At 36.3% G+C, this 21,528-nt stretch overlaps 1 protein-coding gene across 2 annotated transcripts in view; it reads right to left on the bottom strand.

Annotated features, from left to right (window-relative positions):
- KLHL1 (kelch like family member 1) overlaps positions 1 to 21,528 on the bottom strand; it is a 207,727-nt gene that overhangs the window by 69,743 nt on the left and 116,456 nt on the right. For both annotated transcript variants that reach the window (XM_030477140.1, XM_030477141.1), the window contains exon 5: positions 12,877 to 13,089. In XM_030477140.1, coding sequence (XP_030333000.1) covers positions 12,877 to 13,089 — 213 coding nt within the window. The remainder of the gene's footprint in view (positions 1 to 12,876; positions 13,090 to 21,528) is intronic.

Here is a 21,528-nt window from a genome sequence, read left to right as displayed (position 1 = left end):
TTTGTAAGTAAGTCCAAGAAAGTTGAGACATGAAACAGCATACCAATGATGTTACCTTTTTTCTGGAAGGCATGATAGATTTTGCTCAAATCAGTTAATTTTCCAATGCAGAGTGCTAAATTTTAATCTAGATTAATACATTCCAGATGATTCCCAAACCTCACAATATAAATTATTTTATCTACTTAGTGTCACAAAGAATAGTAGGAAAAATCATATTGAAAATTATGAAAATTAATATAATATGGACAGAGGACACTTGGACTTAGCACTTACTTACTACTCGGAAGTATGATGTTACATGTACTTTTGAGTCAGCCAATTAACAACTAGTCTTCACAAACTTTCATTTTGTTAAGAGATCATGTAAGTTTTTCCACATTTACAGTGATTATCTACCAGGCATTACAAGGAGATTCAATTTAATTATTTGACTCCCTGTCATATACCTAAGAACAAAAGAGTACATGCAAACACTCTTCGTAGGGCTCAAAAAGATGCATGAGGACATCAAAATATCAAACTTTGTCTGCTTATTTTCCTTTGTATGTCAAAATGAAATATGTTATTTTCCCTTTTTTATGATCTCTTCCATAGACAAAGCCATAAAGCCCTGAAAACACATACATAATGCTCTATAAGCATTAAAAACTACAAAAAAAGAAAGAGAAGTAATATTTAAATTTTTTTCTTCTCCAAGACAGAGAACATTTTCCATGAAAAAACCCCAGAATTTTCAAATTAACATTTTTTGAGTATTGGACTGATATCTTCAAAATTAAAAAAAAACCCCAAAAATTAATATGACATGTTTGTTTGTTTGTTTGTTTTCTGCAGAAAATATATCCCAGTTCCTCATAATTTTTCTTACTTCTCCTATTTCACTGTAAAATTTACAGCCCATTTTATGACCACTGCTGCTATGGCTGGGATAGAGTTTATTTTCTTCATAGTAGTTGGTATGGGACTACATTTTGCATTTGTGGTAAAACATTCTACTTCAAGGATGTTTTCGTTATTGCTGAGGAGTGCTTACACAGAGTCAAGCCCTTCTCTGTATCTCAACCCGCCACACCAGCAAGTAGGCTAAAGTATATTAAAACACTTAAACATTCCCTCACTCTCCCCTTGAAGTCTTCTAAAAAGTACAAAGGTTGTTATCTTTTCTGGACTCCTAAATGTAGAGATCACATGGTCACAAATTGATAGTGTATGGAGATGGAGTTTAAACTTCATTTCTAAGTCCCGTTTTATCCAACTGAACCTTAGCTATTATTTAAAGACTGGGGGGTTTTTTGCTAGAAATTGAATAAATTGAGCGAAATCCAACATAATCATCTGCTTTACTCACTTGATTGTTTTGTAATTAGGGTCCTTAAATTGATGTTTTAAATAAAGTTTATACTTAATTTCTCTTTTTGAGTTTTTACTTGGTTTTAGAACAACTGTTTCTATACATTGTCTTAGAAATAAAATAACAAAATATATTTGCAATTAATAATTTCTCTAATTTAGTGTGTCTCCTTTTATTTTCTACCATTTTCTTTCAGCTCATTGAAAATTCTGCATCTGTTTGGAATTCTTTCCTTATTCACATTTAATTAATAATTTCAGTAAACCTGTTTTAGCTCAGAGATGGTTTCCAGGCATTTCTCTGTAGTAACACAAATATTCAGTATATGAAATTCAATATTTGTGTTGCTCATGGACTAAATTATTCATAATGTGTGATTTAGTAAAGCCAGCTGCTCAACCAAACCACAAAGACACTATACTAAATCCCTCAGATTTCTGTATTCTCAGAAATTTTTTTTCTCCTCAGCACTAATATACAGTACATTTAAGATATTTAAGAAACTTTAGACCAGTTCTTTCTTGAAACATACAGCTAATAATTTCTGTTACAAATAATCAACATCGAGATTTACTGCTCAGAGACAACAGACATGCATTTGTTGGTCTGGAAGTCTGTGATCTGTGTATGCATGCAGGTGATAAGACATTGCAAAGAGATCAGTCACATAGCAGTAATAGTGAACAGTCTTGGACTGGAATTTTGGAAAGAATCCTGATTGCATTTTCTGTCTAAAACAACTGACCTCTGACATCTGCTAAGCTGTTATTTTTGGTGCTTAGTCATTGGAAAAGGAAATGAGTTCAGTGTTAAATTTGTAATTCCAACTTTTTCCCCACACTTTAAAAATAATTTCATATTCAGGAGAAAATCTAAACCTGCTTTCTATCCTTCAATTATAATCTGGAGTGCTCCCCATCCCTCCCCCATATCAGTGTACAAAACCCAAAACAAACAGACAAAAATATGGCATAGTTGAAGTCTGTTTTCCTTAACCTATCATCAGGTTAACAAAATGAATATATTAGATAGATAAACAAATGTTCACACACACATTCTCTGAGGTTTTCCATTTGATATAAAAATTGAGACTTTTTTTTTTTTTTTTTTTACCCACTTTCTTGAATAAACCAAGTAATGGAATTGGAATATTCATTGGTAGCATCTGTGGTGTTGAAACCACTTTCACAACAGTAACACTTTCCCAAAGCTTATGATTTAATGAGCCCATTGATTAAAATCTTCAATATTATTTTATATAAGTGGTCCCTTGCTATCTTTTATCACACTTTAATTTTAACTTAATTTGTAAATATCGCCATAGGTTTTTGGCACGCATACCGACTTTTGTTGGACTAGCAGTACTACTGGTTCTGTCTTTGAAACTGATACTAATTTGACCAATTTACTTATCACCCAGATGATGTGTTTCAGTTGTTGTTCAGTTTAGGAAAACAGTAATTATTTTACTCTCTTTCTCCCAGATCCTGCCTCTAGTGCTGTCTTTTCACAATGATTTTATCAATCTATGTTACATAGTGGCCAAAATAAGGAGTGCAAAATCTAAGATGCAAGCTTTCTACACACTTACTTATACTGATGCAGAGATCTACATTTAACCTCCTTATGATAGGCTTGCTTTCCAGTAAATGAAGAAAAAAAATCTTGCTTTCAAGATAAATCCCTTTTTAAGTAAATATCTATCTCACATGTTGCATATTTACTTTCTAGATTTCTAAAGTCAGGTGAGATGAATCTCTCTTAGAGTACATTGTATTTTTTCTTCTCTAATCCTTGAGGAAAAAAGTGAGATAATTCTGAGACCCATGCATATGTTGCAATAGTGTTAAAATACTACACGTGAAATAAAACTTCTAGGAGTCAAATTGCATTCATAAGGAGGACAAACTAAAATTAAAAAAAAAAAATCACATTAAAAAGAATATATATATATAAAAAAAATACCCCAATTCTAGAAGCAGCAATAAGGTTGGGCTATCATAAAATGTTCTTATCACTTGGTCTCACTTGGCTTATTGCCAGATTGCTTTATTTGAAGCTCTAAATCAAATTCTTGCTTTTTCTTGTGCAAGTGATAATTTTATAGAAGATCATGTAAAAGCGTGACAGATGCCAACAAACAGAATACAAACGTTGTCAAGAGCAGATAATAGCCTACATTTGAAAATTACTGCTTTTCTTTCCTTTTTTTTAACTGTAGTTATCTGTTGACTGTAGTTAACTCTACCAATATTTATATCATTTTCATAAAATCCCTGTAAGAGAATAAGTACATAGAAATGGCATACAAAAGAAGCATCTTTTCCCTAAATAATGTTCTCCTGTTTCAAATATAAACCTCAGGTCTTAGAAATAGGCAAAAAAAGGTGGATAAGAAAACTTCATATACAAGGGGAATTGTCAATGTAAACCTCTTTTATATAGTATACTTCAAGGCTAAATGTTAGAAACGTCTAATACAAAAAATTCTTCTAGTACATACATAATCTCTAAAATGTTGATGATATCAAGAGTAATAAAGGTTTTTATTTTTAAAACTACTTGTTGTTAATAACTGTTGAGAGTAGTGATTGGTCTTTGCCTTTACTACTTTCAATGAGTTATGTTTGCATGATCTCTGGAGGCATGATTTATGGAGCACCAACAACTAGCAGCAAAACTTGCCATAAAGAAGGATAATTTAATCTTTGCTAGGGTCAACTCTTACCCTGTTATGATCCTGATAAGCTAGTTATGCTAAAACTAGCCTAGATACCTCCACACTAAATTGCAGAAATCATTATGGATCTGAATAATGGGGCAGAGTGTACCCTCAGCAAGTTTGCTGGTGACACCAAACTGGGATGAGTGACTGATAGTGCCTGGGAAGGGTCGTGCTGCCACCCAGAGGAACCTCAACAGGCTGTAGAAAGGGGCTGACAGGAACCTCATGAAGTTCAACAAGGACAAGCGCATCTCCACCTAGGGTGGAGCTATATTGAAGGTCAAGGAAAGATACCTTCTTATTTCTATGACCACAGCTTATAATTGATTTGGACAGTTAATATAACCTAATGCATCAATAAATACATGTTTTCACATGGACACACTCTATACATTCTAATGGGGGCATTTAAGAGAATAAATGTTTGCCATAGGATAACAATAGAAGTAGAATATTTTTATTAAAACATCATTCTGAATCACTGGCAATACAGAATCAGTATAAAGAGAGGCTAGGTTTGTATTTTCTATTCATTGTCATTCCCCAATAATTTTATGGCCACATGCAAAGGGGATTTGCCTAGAGAAGATCAACTCTTCCACTAAATAAATTTATCCCAACATATTTAGTAGCAAATTATATTCTCAGTATATCATGAGACACTGAATAAAAAGTCAAGTAAGTTGTCTGCATGTAGGATAAAGAAACACTATTACACTGCCAAAACTTTTTATTTGAACAGCACCTCATGACAGCTACAAAGCATTTACTGATACTTTACTAAACTTCACTGATAGAAAATTGTATTTGGAAATATATGTTATACATACCTGTGTTGAACGGTTACCATTTTCACTATTTACAAATTTTCACAGTCTCCTAATCTACACAAGAAAAGTCAGCCACTGACAGGACCTTTGGACAACTTTGAACTATTACATCTTTCCTCAGATAAAATATCAGCTCACAAGATACCTCCACAGCCAGAGAAGTTGTGATAAAAAATGAAAAAGTTAGCTTTACTGCATGACCTACATAACAAAAGTAGAGAAATAAGATATTTTGCCGGTACTGATGTGTTAGATGGGTCTAACACTGTGGAACTGGTCCATGGTGGACCACCCTGATCATCTAGAATGAGTGTGTACGGCAAAGAGCCAACAAGGCCTTTCCTCCTGGTGCAGACTGGCCCCCTGCGTTAGAATGAGTGTGCGTGGGAAAAAGAGCCAACAAGGCCACTCCTCCTGACCCAGGCTGGCCCCTTGCGTCAGGATGAGTCTGCATGTTTGACATATAAAACTCCTGGGGTTCGAGAGAGATCAAGAAGGAGGTGGATCCAACTACCACCGAGCTCGACGTTGCCTCCGCGGGGATGCCTGCTAAAGTAGTGCCTGCCACCCCATCTCTTCACGATGCACCCCGGAGCTGGCCTCTTGGTCATTGGACGAGTGTGTGGGTTGGTAAGAATCTGTGCCTAACCTATTCTTCGGTAGCCTTTAGTTATCTCTCTTTCTGGCTTGTTATATCTCTGGATTTTATATCTATTCTGGATCTTGTAATAAACTTTCTAGCAGTTTGGTGTATGTGCGTGTGTGGCTTACGTCCTTCTCCACCCAGAATCCTTCGATCCCTGGAACAACTGACTATAATAAATTAATTGCCATTTCACAGGGAAATGAAATTTCAGACCCAACATTGATAAGCTAATAGAAGAATACGGAGATCATCCTAGAAGCTCCTTTTTTATGGGCTGAGAAGTTATTAATTCTCAACATACTGTATTTATTTTTATTTACTTGAAGTTAACATCAAAATATACTTAAATATTATTTAAAAGACTGTCAAACTTCCTCACATTCTCAGATTTATGTTATCCTGATATGGGCTGACATTCAAATCAAGTGATTACATAATTCTCTTCCATAAATCCAAGCATTTAGCACCATTTCAGATGCCACATGATGCCTAAGAATCCACATAAGGCCAGTAAATATGGCAATGGATTTATGAGGGAATGTTTCTAGAAAATCTGTTGGGAGCCAGGCAGCATGATAATCCATGGCACCTCTCTAATCAGTACATCAGTTTGTTCTTGTGCTGGGAACTGCACTAGATCTTCATTGCCTACATTATGAGGTCAGGAACCTAGCTGATGTGGAAAAGCCTGCACACATAGGTGTGTACAAACTGAATCACATCTTCAAACCTTTCAAATGCAAGTTATAATCTCTTGGCATTCATTTCATTGAGAAATGATTGAAAGAAATAATAAAATTTGATTGAGGATGTCTTAGCATACTTAGCATTTACCCCAGACCAGCAGGTGGGAATCACTCTAAAAACCCTGGAACTCTAGTCAGGTTTGAATTCATATCAGCTGCACTTCTTTAGTGATGCTAGAGAACTTTAACATCACTTTAACATCGCTTTAGTGATGTTAGAGAATGGAAAAAGGTTATCACTTCATACTATCAATCACACTGCTTTGAAGGAGAAAGAGATTGACTAACAGAGTGATTTTCTCTGTTTTTGCTAGGCAAAGGATCATTCAATTGTTTTACCTAGCCCAATATATATTGAAAAGGTCGATGAACGTCGATGACAACTGCCTGGTTAATTGGTTTTTTTAGCAGTATGGAGAAATAACTCTTTGCCAAATGCCAGCTGAGCTGTGGCAGGAAGTTACAAGTTTGCCTCACAAATCCAGTTATCCAAGCTAGGATTTAAAGAGTTTCTACTCGATTATTACATGCAAATTCACATACACTTTTAAATTCATGTATGGCCAGATGTAATGTGTGTATTCTGAGGGGATTTAGAGGCTTAGCATTTCCTACAGGTTCCCTACAATATCTCTGTGTAAATAAGAACAGAACCCTGGTGGATCAGTTCACTTTTTCCTGTGATTTACAGGGTATTTAAGTACTTCACTTTATAAGGGCTGGATTGTTTCTGCCACTAGGCAAGAAACTTAATTTAGATGCCTATATTCATTTCACTGGATCTGAGCCACTTTGTATTTAATACTCAAAGATTATGCACTATCCTACTGATGTGATTTGCAAGCCTCTGAAAGTGATATTATTAAGTGTTGCAGAGAGAAAGCCAGTAATATCTATGCTTTATCCTATGCTATTTTTTTTGCTTTCATAGTTAACCAACGACCTACTGTATAAGCAGTCGCAAAAAGCATTCATTATAAATACAGTACACTGGTGAAATATAGTTATCTTTAATTTAACCATTTCCACAAGTAAATATTTTTTGCTCTTTTTATGATGTACATCTTTGCTGAAAAACATTAAAATGTAAGTACAATATTCTTCACTAGTCATGCTATTGAAGGCACTCAGTATTGTCTTAACTCCTAACTCTTGCCTGTAAATTCCTTCAGCAGCTCAACTGTCATTAGTAACTTCTCACACCATAAAAGCCACGTTTTGCCCAGGCTGCACATATTCTTGGCTCGTGCTATAGCCTCATCATTAACAGTTACATTATGCTGTGTACAGACAATCAGCAAAATCAAGCTTTTCATCTTAGGAAATGCAATTACATCACCAGTAAACAAAGTAAGGCTACGCAGAGGCTGAAACATGCCGATGTATCACACTGAATGTTTACAGGTACAACCTGAGTCAGGAAACAGGAGATGAAAGCACGGAAGAAACCATTCTGGTTTGGGAAAGGAGGAGAAAAGATAAGGAGAATTCATTAACACAGGTATAAACTCTTCTATACTGTTTGCCTTCAGGGTCAGAAGTTAATGTTTTAGCTTCAACCACAGTTGACATCTATATCTGCCTATGCAGAACTAGTAAGGATTCAGAAGAACCATTTTGCTCCCTGCTGTGGGGGTGGTAATCACTATATAATGTGTCATGGAAGGCCATCGTAAGATGACACATCATCAAGGAACAAGGTGAGAACATCTTTAGCTGTCCTAGCCAGACCTTAATGGATGTATCTTTCCACAATTATAGCTTTTCACCTCTAACTAAAAGGTTCACAAGAACATTCTGTTATAAAAGAATGAAATAAATGTGCATGTGTATGTGCATTTGTATGTATACCCATGCACCAATATACGCTGGAGGCCACCCAGCTGGAAAGCAGCTAGGCAGAACAGGAATCAGCTGTGTGCTCTTGCTGCAAAGAAGGCTAACATTCTTCTGGGCTGCATTAGACAAAGTATTGTCAGCAGGTCAAGGACAGTGATCCTTCCCCTCTACTCAGCTCTGGTGAGGCTAAACCTGTAATGCTGTGTCCAGTTCTAGGTTCCTCATCACATGAGACACACAGACATACTGCAGAAAATTCAATGAAGGGTCACAAAGATGATGAAGGGACTGGAGAATCTCTCCTATGAATAAAGGATGCGAGACCTGGATTAGTTCAGCCTGGAGAAGAGAAGGTTCAGGGGTCTCATCAGTGTATAGAAACACCTGAAGGGAGGGTGCATAGGAGACAGAGCCAGGCTCTTTTCAGGGGTGTCCAGTGGGAAGTCCAGAGGCAATGGGCACAAACTCAAACACAGAAGGTTTTGTCTGAACATTAGGAAACACACTGAGAGGGTGGTTGGACCGTGGCACAGTCCTTTGAGGTAAAGCCATTTGGACATAGTCCAGGGCAACTGGCTCTCGGTGCCCCTGCTTGAACAGAGGTGTTGGATCAGATGACGCCCAGAGGTCCCTTCCAACCTCAGCTGTTCTGTGATTTTGTGATTATGCATATGTTTATCATACCATGCTAAAAAAGACATATCCACAAACTGTCTTTAGTGGTTTTTCTTCATTCTACATGTACTAATTATGTTTGATTTCTTTAAATTTCATACAAAAATACTGGTGAAAATTGAGGGCAACTGTGATAACTTTTAGCCACAAAATAGCTTCTTAGTTTTTGAAAAACTGAAAACATGTAAGCTTAGAAATATTTTTGTTTGTTTCTTGTTTGTTATCTTACTCTCAGTGAAGAATGTTATTAAAAATTACAGGAAAAAAATTTATTATATGCTACTAAGTTAACATTTCAAGTAAATAATCTAAAATACTACATCATTAACAAGGTTTAAGGGTCCCACAAATTTTTACTCTCACTGAATCCTTTAAGAGTGAAAATGGATGTAAATTAAAATATATTTTCTGTACAGAGCAACCCAAAATATTTGAAAGACCTATTGAAAGAAAGTAAATAAATATTACTTGTTATAACACGAAATATTTTTTTATATTGGTCAAGCCACTAATCTTTCTAGCTTGACTTGTGTGAAAAAGTATGAAATATTTTAGTTTAGCAGATGGTTTCAGGCAAATCAAGGGAGCAAAACCTGAAACTTTGCAGGTTCTGTCATTTCATTTTCAGCTTCATGATTGGCTTCTCCTAAACTCTTCTATTGAATTTTGAATTACATTGTTTGATATCCTATTACTCAAGTCTGACTACATTGCCAATATAATTACCGCACCTTGAAAGTGAAATGAGGTATCATAAAAACTCAGGCTATAAATTTAAGCCATCATTTTAGGAGGACCCCAGTACAATCTTCCCAATCTGTTAATCTTTGCAGTCTATGACTTCATCTTCTATACCGAATTTAAAACTAAGGAGCAAATTTTTTTTTTCTAAAAGGTCTAATGATTAGCTTTTAATTTTGACCTCACTTCTCTCCAGAAAGCTCTTCAGTTAATTTTCAGTGCAATGAAAATGATAGTGTTCTATTAGATTTATACTTAAGTATAAACTATACTACGAAAAAATTTCACCTTTTGCTAATAAAAGTAAATTTTTACCTCCAGCTCTCGATAATTTTATGTTGAAACTGTTATATCTTAATTTTAACTTGCAAACAATTTTAAATACTTTTTAGAATAACAGCGAACATTTATATGATGCAGTACTCAATTATGGTCAAGCACCAGTGCATAAGAGTTAATTTTCAGATTAAATTGATCAAACAATACAGAAAATTGCCAGAAGTATACAACTCTAAAATAATTCTTTTATAAACTCCTTACAAACAGTTTTGAAACTGTTATTATATTTTTTTCATATACCCTACTCTCTGGTCACTTGCCTCCTGGCATTTCAGAAAGAAACATATTCTCTCTAAAAGCTGGACTTGAATCTGAAGAAAGTTTTATGAGAAATTTTTTTAAAAGATACACAATGGAACTAAGCTTGAGGTTAACACAACTGTTTTACAGGTTATAGGTAGGTGTCAATGATGTGAGAGAACAACTATACATTTACATTTGTTATGCTTATCTATGATAGGCATTGCAAATCTAGGATTGAATTTAGTTGTTAAACATGGGAGATAGTGATACTTAAGATAACTTCAGGTGTCCAGGATGTTCTCATGAGAATGAAAATATGTATAACAAAGTGGACACAGTTCAGTTGCATAAATGAGGGACTTTAGTAGTGCTGGCAGTGTCCCAAGGTATCCTTATGTGTTAGGGACACAGAGACACCAGAGGAAACACAGAGAAGTAAAGTCCCTACTGACTGGAGGAATGTAAAATTTATGAGCTATACATTTAGAATTTGTAGTGGGATTCGAAGCTTCTGAACATAAAAGTAGTTTGAAATCTCACCTATAAATTATTTCAGCTGATACTTTATATATCATAGAATCATAGAACAAACCAGGTTGGAGGCAACTTTGAAAGATCATCTGGCCCAGCCTTTCATGGGGAAGGGAGTCTAGATGAGAATAAGACCATTACATACCTTACTCACATACGTACATATACATAACCTGGTATTTTCCACTTTTCACCATTTTCAGCAAACAAAATAGTTGTATTCATTTCATCCAGTTTATGTCGATAGCCTCATTTAACTCTGTAGTGGTAGATCTTGCAGATATCAATTATAATGAAAATTATTACTAAGAACTAGGGGAGGGACCATTAACCAACAAAGCCCTCATGATCTCTTTCTACACAATAGGAGCTAGAGGTGAGGCTGGTGTGTGAACAGTTTTAAGTTACTGTTTGTAAGTGCTTGGCAGATTAAAAACAACACTTTAAAGACTACAATAATGCACAATATTGTGTGCTAGCTTTTCAGTTGGCGTAGATGTTGAAAAATAAAGAGCTCACATTTCTGGCAAGCAAACCTTTAGCTTTGTCATTTTTTGACGGTTTCCTTTGTAGCACATTTTATATTGGAAAGTAAATTAAAAAACCCACCCAACTCCCTGAGATCTCAGTGTGACACAAATTGATTGTAAATCTAAGCATCATGATTTATGATAGTTCTTGTTTTAATCACCTCCTTCCTAGAATTCTTTTCTTGATCCCTTTCAGAGTGAGTATATTTTTTGTATATCATAGACATTATAATTTCATTATTTGGTCACGTAGTGAGCTCTGCTCTCAGCCTATCTTGATCTTTCAGTGACTCCTTTGTTCATTCATTGCACCTTCAGCTCAGGATTTGGTCTCTAAGGAACAGTAAGTGTGCTCAAATGAACATGAAGAACACTGTCATGATGTCATACAATATGGAATATCCCGTTAGTTATTTGGGGTCTCAGTTGTGTCTTTTCCCAGCTTCTTGCCCACTGCTGACCTGCTGGCTTTTGGAGGGGTAATGGAGTAGGGAAGAGAGAAAGCTTTGGTACTGCGTAAGCACTGCTCAGCAATAGCCAAAACATTGGTGTGTTACCAGCACTGTTTTAGCCACAAGTGGCTAAAACCATGGCACCATACAGGCTGCCAGGAAGAAAGTTAACTCTGCCACAGGCAGGCCCAATACACTAGCTGAAAGGTGAATGGTTATCTGGAGGTATCAAAGAGCAGAAAATTACTTCTCTGAAAGGAAAAAAAAAAAAATAGAGAAATCGATGCCTGAATCACAGAATCATAGAAGCATTCATAGGGAGTTCCAAAGGACCTCCAGCAATCAACTACTTCAAGCTCTCACTTAAATCAGGGCTAACACAAACACTGGATTTGGTGGTAATCTGCTCTAGCTAATTTAGGAAAATCTTCAATGAAGAAGATTGGTCAGCCTCTGAAAAACTCTGCCGTAATGGTTCACTGCTTTCAAAGTGATTCCCTGCCCCACCCAATTTCCAACCTGACCTGTCCATGCTACAATTTGGGACGTTAGCCCCTTCTTCCATTTTGAAGTGCTCCTAAGAAGAATTTGATTCCATGACCTTCGCTTCAAGAAGTCTTCAGTTGCTATTACATCACCACTTAGCCTTCTCTTCACCAGATTAAACAAGACCACTTCCTCAGCCTTTCCTTTCATAGTTGACATACCATGTTGGTAACCCATCAGTGGACCTTCTCCAGTTTCTTCATATGCCTTTCAAACTGCAGAGTGTAAAACTGGAAAGAGCATTCTAGCTGCAGCATTAGTAGCAGTAGGTTTTATGGGAATAACTTCATATGGCCTGCTGAGAAAATTTTTCCTTATTTAGACCAACATGCAGTTTTCCTCATTCATACTGTTGGCACATACTCAGCCCAATACCTGTTATAAACCCCAGAGCCTTTTTTCTGAGAATATTTACTATTCTACCTGTCCTTCTTAGCATGTTATGATATCTGTGGTTACTCCTCTTCAGTGATAAAACTGCACTTCTTGGCTATCTGTTAGCCCAATCTTTAAATTTATTGATGCCACTCTAGATTAAGGGCTATCATTCATTTTTTCTAATTCTGAACAGTTTTGCTTTTAAACAGAGTATTCAGCAATTGCAGATTATAAATTGATGAGAATTTTCACAGTAACAGTGATATTATTATTAGTTATAAAATAAAAATTTAAAAAATACCTGAGGTGGAAGCAGTGGTAATCTGATATAAGCAAGTAGCATACTTAGGTCATTGCATCGCCTCTGCATATCATACTTCACCCACATCATTAAGGCATGAAAAATGGTCTCTTCATCAGGAACGTTCACATCATCACTAGCAAGAAGTTTATGGAGTTCTTCGGCTGGTAAAAGCAAAAATTCTTGATTTCTTATAACTTCCATTATGTTCTCCTGAGAAGAAGAAAGTATTTCAGATTCAATAATACTGGAAGAAAATAAGAACAGCTCTTAAAGCTAATAAACCCATAAGCTTAGTCAGTCCCTACCATACCCAGCCCTCTTACAGCTCATGAGGAGTACAAACCCATGATGATCAGAATTAAAAAGATGTAGTTGTAATTCACGTATGAATATATTCAGAAAACAATATAAAGATTATATAGTAATAATTAAAAATTGCTAGAATTACTAAAGGCTGGGGCAGATCTGCATATTTTTTGGCATTTTCTAAACTCATATGTAACTGAGCACATGCAATGTATTGTAAATCTTTACATGCTCATACTACATTTTCTTGTATTTTTTCACTATCCGATCTTTTTCTTAAATAACTTGTCAGTCATATACCGTTATATTATCAATATCCAGATGATGGCTATCTATACACATGACAAGGCTAAGAGGAAGATCAACACCATGAACTTAGCATTATTTCTTGAACTTGTTTGGAACTGATTGTTAACATCCTGCTAGCATGCAAACTGTGTACAGCAATTAAAATCTCACAGTATGGACATTTATAATACATATAGTAATAACTATAAAAATTAAAAAAAAACCCCTATATAAAAGCATATAGATATCAACTAAACAGGAATGTTTCATTTAGTTGACTGACTCTTAAGGACTTAATTAAGCGCACTCTGAACTACCTACTCTATATTAACTTGACACAACAGAACCACAGTTCTGCAGGGTATCATTCTCCAAGAGTGCTTGATCTTTGTGTAGGAACTGCACATATGTTGTCATATTCTTGATTCATAGATAATTGTAAGAAGAAAGTGAAGTAGGTATATACTGGAGGCATATATCTGGAAAAAAAGATCTATAAACCAAACATGTAAAAAATGTTGTAGGAAGAAGTTACAATATCTGATATTTAAAAGATAATTGTGACTTTCATCATTTTTGAAAATCAATCACAGAATCATAGTATACCAGCTTGGAAAGGGTCTCAAAGATCATCTAGTCCAACCTTTCTTGGCAAAACCCTGGTCTAGACAAGATGGCCTAGCACGCTGTCCAGCTGAGTCTTAAAAATATCCAACAGTGGGGAAACCACCATTTCCCTAGGGAGATTATTCCAATGCTGATTGTTCTCATTGTGAAAAATTTTCCTCTAGTGTCCAACCAGAATCTTCCCATGAGTAACCTTTACCCATTACCCCTTGTCTTTTCCATGTGATTAATTGTAAAAAGTGACTTGTAAAAAGGGAGTCTCTGTCTTCTTTGTAGCCATCCTTTAAATACTGGAACATGGTGATAAGGTTCTTTCCTCAGGACTGAACAAAGCCAGTTATCTCAGCCTTTCCTCATATGGCAAGCTTCCCAGTCTATTTTGGATAGAGTAAGATGAGAAGCGGGGAAGAAATGACAAAACATCAGTTAAAGACTTAGGTGTAAAGACATCAAAATTGAGGGAAGTGGATAATTACACTTCTACACTCAATTCAGTTCTTAGCATATCAAAATTCAAATTAATGCTGCCTATAATCGCTTCCTTGGGTCTGGGCCAGTGGAAAGACTGATTGGTCATCAGGAACTGAAACAGAAGTAGAGCAGTATTACTGAGATATAACTAATTATAAAAAAAAAAAAATGGTGCAAGACTTAAAACGTCCAAATTGAACTCTGGCCTTCATAAGTCACATGTTGTCCTCTGCCCACCACATGCGATATAAAGAAACTATTATTTTAATTCTTCAACATCATATTTTCTGAAAGTTCCTGCTTAAAAGAATCTATTAAAAATTAACTTCATATTATTTTTTATGAGGTACCAGAGAAAATGTGTGATGAACCCCCGGCAACCACTGCAGGCTACTAAATACCATGCAGCCACTCGCTCACTCCTCCCACCCCTGGGTAGGATGGGAAGAAAATCTGAAGAATGTAAAATCCATGGGTTGAGATAAGAACAGTTTAATAATTGAAATGAAGTAAAATATAGTAATTATATAAATAATGACAATAATAGTAATAATAGTAATAGTAGTAGTAGTAATAATAATCAGGTAACAAAGAAGATAGAAGGAGGAATAAAATTGAAGAAACATAAGTAGTGCAAAATACAACTTCTTGCCACCCCCTGGCCAATGCCATCCCATCCCCAAGCAGTGATCGGTTCCTTCCAGCCAACTGACCCCAATTTCTGTACTGAGCATATTTTATAGCATCAAATACCCCTTTGGCTACTTCGGGTCAGCTGTCCTGTCTCTGCTCCCTCTCAGCTCCTTGTGCCCCAACTTCTTGGCAGAACATGAGAGACTGAAAAGCCCTCAATCAGGGTAAGTGCTACTCAGCAATAACTAAAACATCAGTGTGCCATCAGTATTATTCTCAGACTAAAGCCAAACCACTGCACTGTATCAGCTATCAGGAAGAAAATTAACTCTATCACATTTACATTTACATAACTCTATCACATACACATTTACATTTACATAATAATGAAATCAAAACATGACTCAGGTTTGGTTTTTTTTAAATTGCTTGATTTAATGTCAACAGATACCTAAAAACCTAGGTTTTTATGGTCTAAGGTTTTAATCTCTTGACTTCTGATAAAGTTTAAATTGTGTGACTACAGCATTGTACAATAGCTTGGAAATTTAAGGGAACTAGTTTTCAGGCACTTAACCAGAAGTTGGCTTAATTAATTTTAATTAAAAAGCCATAAAACTCAGAAAATTTCATTGCTTCTTGATAAAATGATTTATAAGCCAAAGTTTAATTAAGACTGGTTCAACTGACATTAAATCCCATTATGGCAAAAGTATAACTCTACTTCTTAATAAGAACCAACATCAAACTTTGCAACAGCATATTAATCCAAAGACCTAACATTATTGAAAAGCATTGTGATGATGGAATACATTTTACGAACTCAAATAACTGAGTTAATTTTTAATAACTTTCAGAGAAGGGAGTCTAAATTAAAAATAATAATTTTAGGTTTGATTAAAATCTTTTTATCATTTTAATTTTCTTTTCATTTGGATATATTCTTAAGGACAACTTCTTCCAGCCTTTTTACTGATTTACCATTGACTGAAAGGAAAACCTAACAAAGTTTTCAGACAAAAAATATGAGCTCAAATCTGTGCTTCTAAACATCTGGACTTACACTAGTTTCATGTTACCCAGGGCTGAGTATTGCAGAAAATGCTATTTAATAAAAATTCTTTATATAGACTTATAACATATATAGACATTTATTTATATATATATAAATATTATAAAATATATGTATATATATATTTTTTATATATATATAGGCAATAAAATCCAGGTTCTTGAGCTTCAGAGATAAAACTCTCTCCTTCACGTATTCAGCATTTCATAGACTGACTATTGAATGTTTAGAACTTCCTAGATCACATTTTATTTTTCTTGAGACTCATTTCACTTGGAGCAGCAAAGCATATGTCATTGGCTTGCTGTTTTATCATATCAGAAATAATTTATTAAATGCTTACTGTGGAAAAATACCTGCCTTTCTTTTAAAATATAACTGGTCTTTTTTTTGCGCTTTAGAGAACACGATACAAAAGGTATCTGTGATCTAATGGTTAAATTTTTCAGGATAAATGAAAGAAATTTTAAATTATCCTGAAATTAAGGTCCAAGATAAGAATCGAGCTACTCAGTCCTGTTCTAGTGAAGTTCTTTCAGGAATGCTTAGGTCTTCAAGAGCTGACAAACTTAATTTTCAGAATAAAGGTACTCAGCATCTAAGTATGTCCAGGATTATGTTACAGAGGTCTATGAGTTTTAATGAGCTGTAACTTTTGACTCTGCTACTTAAGAAGCTTTGTAGATCTGGTCTTCACTGTCTCATAAGTCTCATAAGATCAACTGGACTGTGCCTAATGACGCTCCTGCATGGGTCATTCACTCAGCCTTTCCCTTCAGCAAGAATTGTAATGTTCTAATTAAGTTGAGTAGTGAGTTTTGCTTTTTAAATTAGAAAAGGTAACTTAGAATAGAAAGTATGAAAGTCTCTGAACCCACTTGGAAAAGTTATGTCTCACTTGGTTGCCCTTTCAATTTCTCAATATGATCATGCAATAACCATTGCTGTGAGGTCAAGTATTTCCACAGCAGAGCTGTTTCGCTTTTAAACCTTTTCAGCAGCAGGCAGGGTTAGAATTAAATAGCCATCAAGTATGAACACAGTAGGGTCATGTAAACAAAATATATGTGCATTTAAAGGTTGATAAGCAAGGACCTGAGTATCTGAGTATAACAGATTGTGCATCATAAGAAAATAAATGCTTTAATGAAATTAAACTATTGCCAAATAGAATTTAATAAAAAGAAATCCTAGTATGTATATCTTTATAATGATGCTATCAATACAAATTAATTTGATTATTATTTTTTTAAACAAGGCTACTTGTAATGATCATTATTTCACATGGAATCAAGTTATCTTGCAAAAGTTAGTTCTTATGGATGTTTATGTCATTGCTTTCACTAATCAGCATGTATCCATAGTATGGAAGAAACTGAGAACAATTTCTTTGAATTATGAAAAATATGAAACAATTTTGTACCTTGACAACTAATGTCATGTTCCAAGACTGCTGTTTAGAATCTGTTACATTGGAGTTGCCATGGCAGTAATATGTTTAGCAGGATTTTTTTTTTTAATTTGGATGTAGGGGTCTTATTTAAGAAGTTTAACATTTTAACAGTTTTGATGCTGTGACCTTTCTGATACAAAAATGAGAAATACATAAAACAATACTGAAAAAAAAGTATTTGTACATTAGCCTTTTACTTAAATAGTACATGACTAGTGTCATATTTTAAGTCCATACTGCTTTTAGTTTAGAACCTAAGTTTTCATAAGAACATTTAAATAAATTACTAAATATCCCATCTGCTTTCTATATTAAATCATATAGTATACTTTCTGAAATGCTAAACACCTAAAAACCAATTTTGATTTTGGTCAAGCCCCGAACTATTTTGGTCTGGAATTATTGCTGCTGAGCTACATTGAATTCAACCCCTCTTGTTTTGTAGACCAAGTTTTCCCTGTCAGCTGGGTATCATATAAGACTACATCCCCTTTTCAAAAATTGTCCTATTATGTATTTTCTTTCCTAATGGCAATTGGCTTTTCAACTTTCTGAACTCCCATTAGACAAAGGACCAGTACTTATTAATACTCTTATGCTCTGATTCTTCAGCCAAACCTTAGATTTTATTTGAGAGTGAGTTCCACCTGTCTTATGTAATATGAAGAGCTACATATTTCTTCCAGTACCAGACGCCAACCTGATGTCACTCTTATGGAAGGGATATAAAGGCTGAGGCGTTCAGCGGATAGGCAGCTAGTGGAAAGAGATCATGTCAGTGTATGCTCCTCTGAACTTTGTCAGTGGGAGAAGAGATCAGCAGCTGCTGCTTTCTGGAGAGAGCAGACAGTAAGTTGAGGATAGAAGAGGCTGTGACTATGGATACCATCTCACACAGCACACTGAAATACTACTAGAGACTTCTAGATTTCAAAGTTAGACTACCACAATCTAAACATTTTCCTTTTTTATTTGCAAGGGGGTTTTTTTCTGAAAAAAAAATCTGGGGTTTTAGATGACTGCAGAATTAGCCAGATTATAGTCTAATTCACCATCAATATCATGCAACATTCTGGGATTTGACAATTTAAATATAGTTCACAACCAGCTCGTCATAGAATGCTTGCCGATATAACAGTTCATCACAATAAACTGGCTAAAGCTTTCAAGCTACAGAGGCTTAATCTTGCATGTTTCATTAACTGTGTCAGAATGATTAATGTTTGCTTCCTCTATTGCTGAAGGATCTTGTCTCACACATCCTGCATGTATTCTTCACATCTAAGAAGATCCAAAAAGCCTAAACCTGTACACAAAACAGACACGATTTGCTAAAGGGATGAGTACATCTACACATCTTGTTTCCCCTAATTGAAACAGTCTTTCAACACTGTTCTGGAAGGTCCTGTATCCCCTAAAACTTGGAACTTCTGTGTGCTAAGCCCTAATGAATGCATAGCATGATCTTCCTAGCATGGTATCTAGGAAAAACAGAACTCTAGTAGCCTGTAAATGAGTCCTCTTGTTATTACTCCACCTTTCTTTTTTTCTCCCCCCCCTTTTTTTTTTTTAATTTTGTTTTTCCCTCCATTTTTTTAGGTCTCTTTAATGTTAGTTTACCCTCCCACAATAAAGTAAATAGACCCAAGGAGAACAACTTGCAGACCTAAAATCTGGAATGTTTGTGCTGCATAACTTGAATTGACCCGGATTGATATATTTGTCATTGGAAGTATCCTCAGTAGAGTTTCAAGAATATAGCAAGAGATCAGCACTGTGAATCCTCTAGAGGTGGTGTTTTGGACTGAAAAGGCTATAAGCGATAAAAATAGACTCACAGTGCAAATGTATACATTTATACACACACAAGTGATAAAAATAGACTCACAGTGCAAACTGTCACAATGGTGCAGTACTGTAAAGTGCAGATACACACTTGTACTGACTCTGGTGACTGCCTTGTTTTGCTTTTACTTGCATAAGATGTACCCTTAGCACTTCCCAGAAACAGAAAATAAGAGCTGCGCTAGCTTTTTGAATTGTGCTGCTTGCATAGCAAGAATACAACACTTCTCATCTAGGTAACAGAATGACAATTTTATGGGTTTACATTAAAACTCTCCAGGGAAGTAGTCATCATGACAGTCACTTTCTTACTCTCCTAGCAGAACTTTTCTTTCTTCCCTACCCTCCTCCTGTAATTATGCTTTGATACAAGTTTGCTACCCCAATCCAGCACCATCATCCAATTTACAGTCTGGCCACAGTGGCTTCCCTAACCTGTAGCTCACAGAATCATTTAGATTAGAGAGGAGCACTTGAGATCAGCTAGTCCAATGCCCTTGTTTGAGCAGGGTCAGATAGAACAGGTTGTCCAAGACAGTCTAGTTGGGGTTTGAGTATCTCCACAGAAGGTCACTGTGTATGACCTTCTCTCTTCAGAATGTATTCCAGTGTTTGAGCACCCTCACAGCAAAAAAGTGTTTTCTCATGTTCTGACGGAATTTTATGGTTTTTAATTTGTGTCCTTTCCCTCTTGTTCCATCATAGGGCACTACTGAAAAGAGTCTGCCTCTCTCATCTTTAATCCTTTTAATCAGGCATTTATACACATTGATAAGATCTGCCCTGAGCTTTCTCTTCTCCAGGCTGAAGAGTCACAACTGTCACAGCCTCTCCCGATATGAAAAATGCCCAAGCAGCCTTGGAGCAACCACTGGAGATAAACCACTCTATAACTCCTCCATGAAGTTCTGTTCCATGAAGAGCAGAACCATTTTGTAGGATAGGACATAAGCACCATCATAGAATCATAGAATCATAGAATAGTAAGGGTTGGAAAGGACCTTAAGATCATCTAGTTCCAACCCCCCTGCCATGGGCTGGGACACCTCGCACTAAACCATGTGGCCCAAGGCTCTGTCCAACCTGGCCTTGAACACTGCCAGGGATGGAGCATCCACAACCTCCCTGGGCAACCCATTCCAGTGCTTCACCACCCTCACTGTAAAGAACTTCTTCCTTATATCTAATCTAAACTTCCCCGTTTAAGTTTGAACCCATTACCCCTTGTCTTACCACTACAGTCCCTAAGGAAGAGTCCCTCCCCAGCATCCTTATAGACCCCCCTCAGATATTGGAAGGCTGCTATGAGGTCTCCACGCAGCCTTCTCTTCTCCGGGCTGAACAGCCCCAACTCTCTCAGCCTGTCTTCATATGGAGGTGCTCCAGCCCTCTTATCATCCTCATGGCCCTCCTCTGGACTCGCTCCAACAGCTCCATGTCCTTCTTATGTTGAGGACACCAGAACTGTACACAGTACTCCAAGTGAGGTCTCACAAGAGCAGAGTAGAGGGGCAGGATCACCTCCTTAGACCTGCTGGTCACGCCTCTTTTGATGCAGCCCAAGATACGGTTGGCTTTCTGGGCTGCAAGTGCACACTGCCGGCTCGTGTTAAGCTTCTCATCAACCAACAGCCCCAAGTCCTTCTCTGGAGGGCTGCTCTGGATCTCTTCTCTGCCCAACCTGTAGCAGTGCCTGGGATTGCCCCAACCCAGGTGCAGGACCTTACACTTGGCTTGGTTAAACTTCATAAGGTTGGCATCAGCCCACCTCACAAGCATGTCAAGGTCCCTCTGGACGTCATCCCTTTCCTCCAGCATATCAACTGAACCACACAGCTTGGTGTCGTCAGCAAACTTGCTGAGGGTGCACTCAATCCCACTGTCCATGTCGCCAACAAAGATGTTGAACAGGACCGGCCCCAACACCAATCCCTGAGGGACACCTCTCGTTACC

The sequence above is a fragment of the Strigops habroptila genome, chromosome 2 (assembly GCF_004027225.2).
Source record: "Strigops habroptila isolate Jane chromosome 2, bStrHab1.2.pri, whole genome shotgun sequence".
In the NCBI taxonomy this organism is placed as follows: domain Eukaryota; kingdom Metazoa; phylum Chordata; class Aves; order Psittaciformes; family Psittacidae; genus Strigops; species Strigops habroptila.
This window is presented reverse-complemented; position numbering and strand designations above follow the sequence as displayed.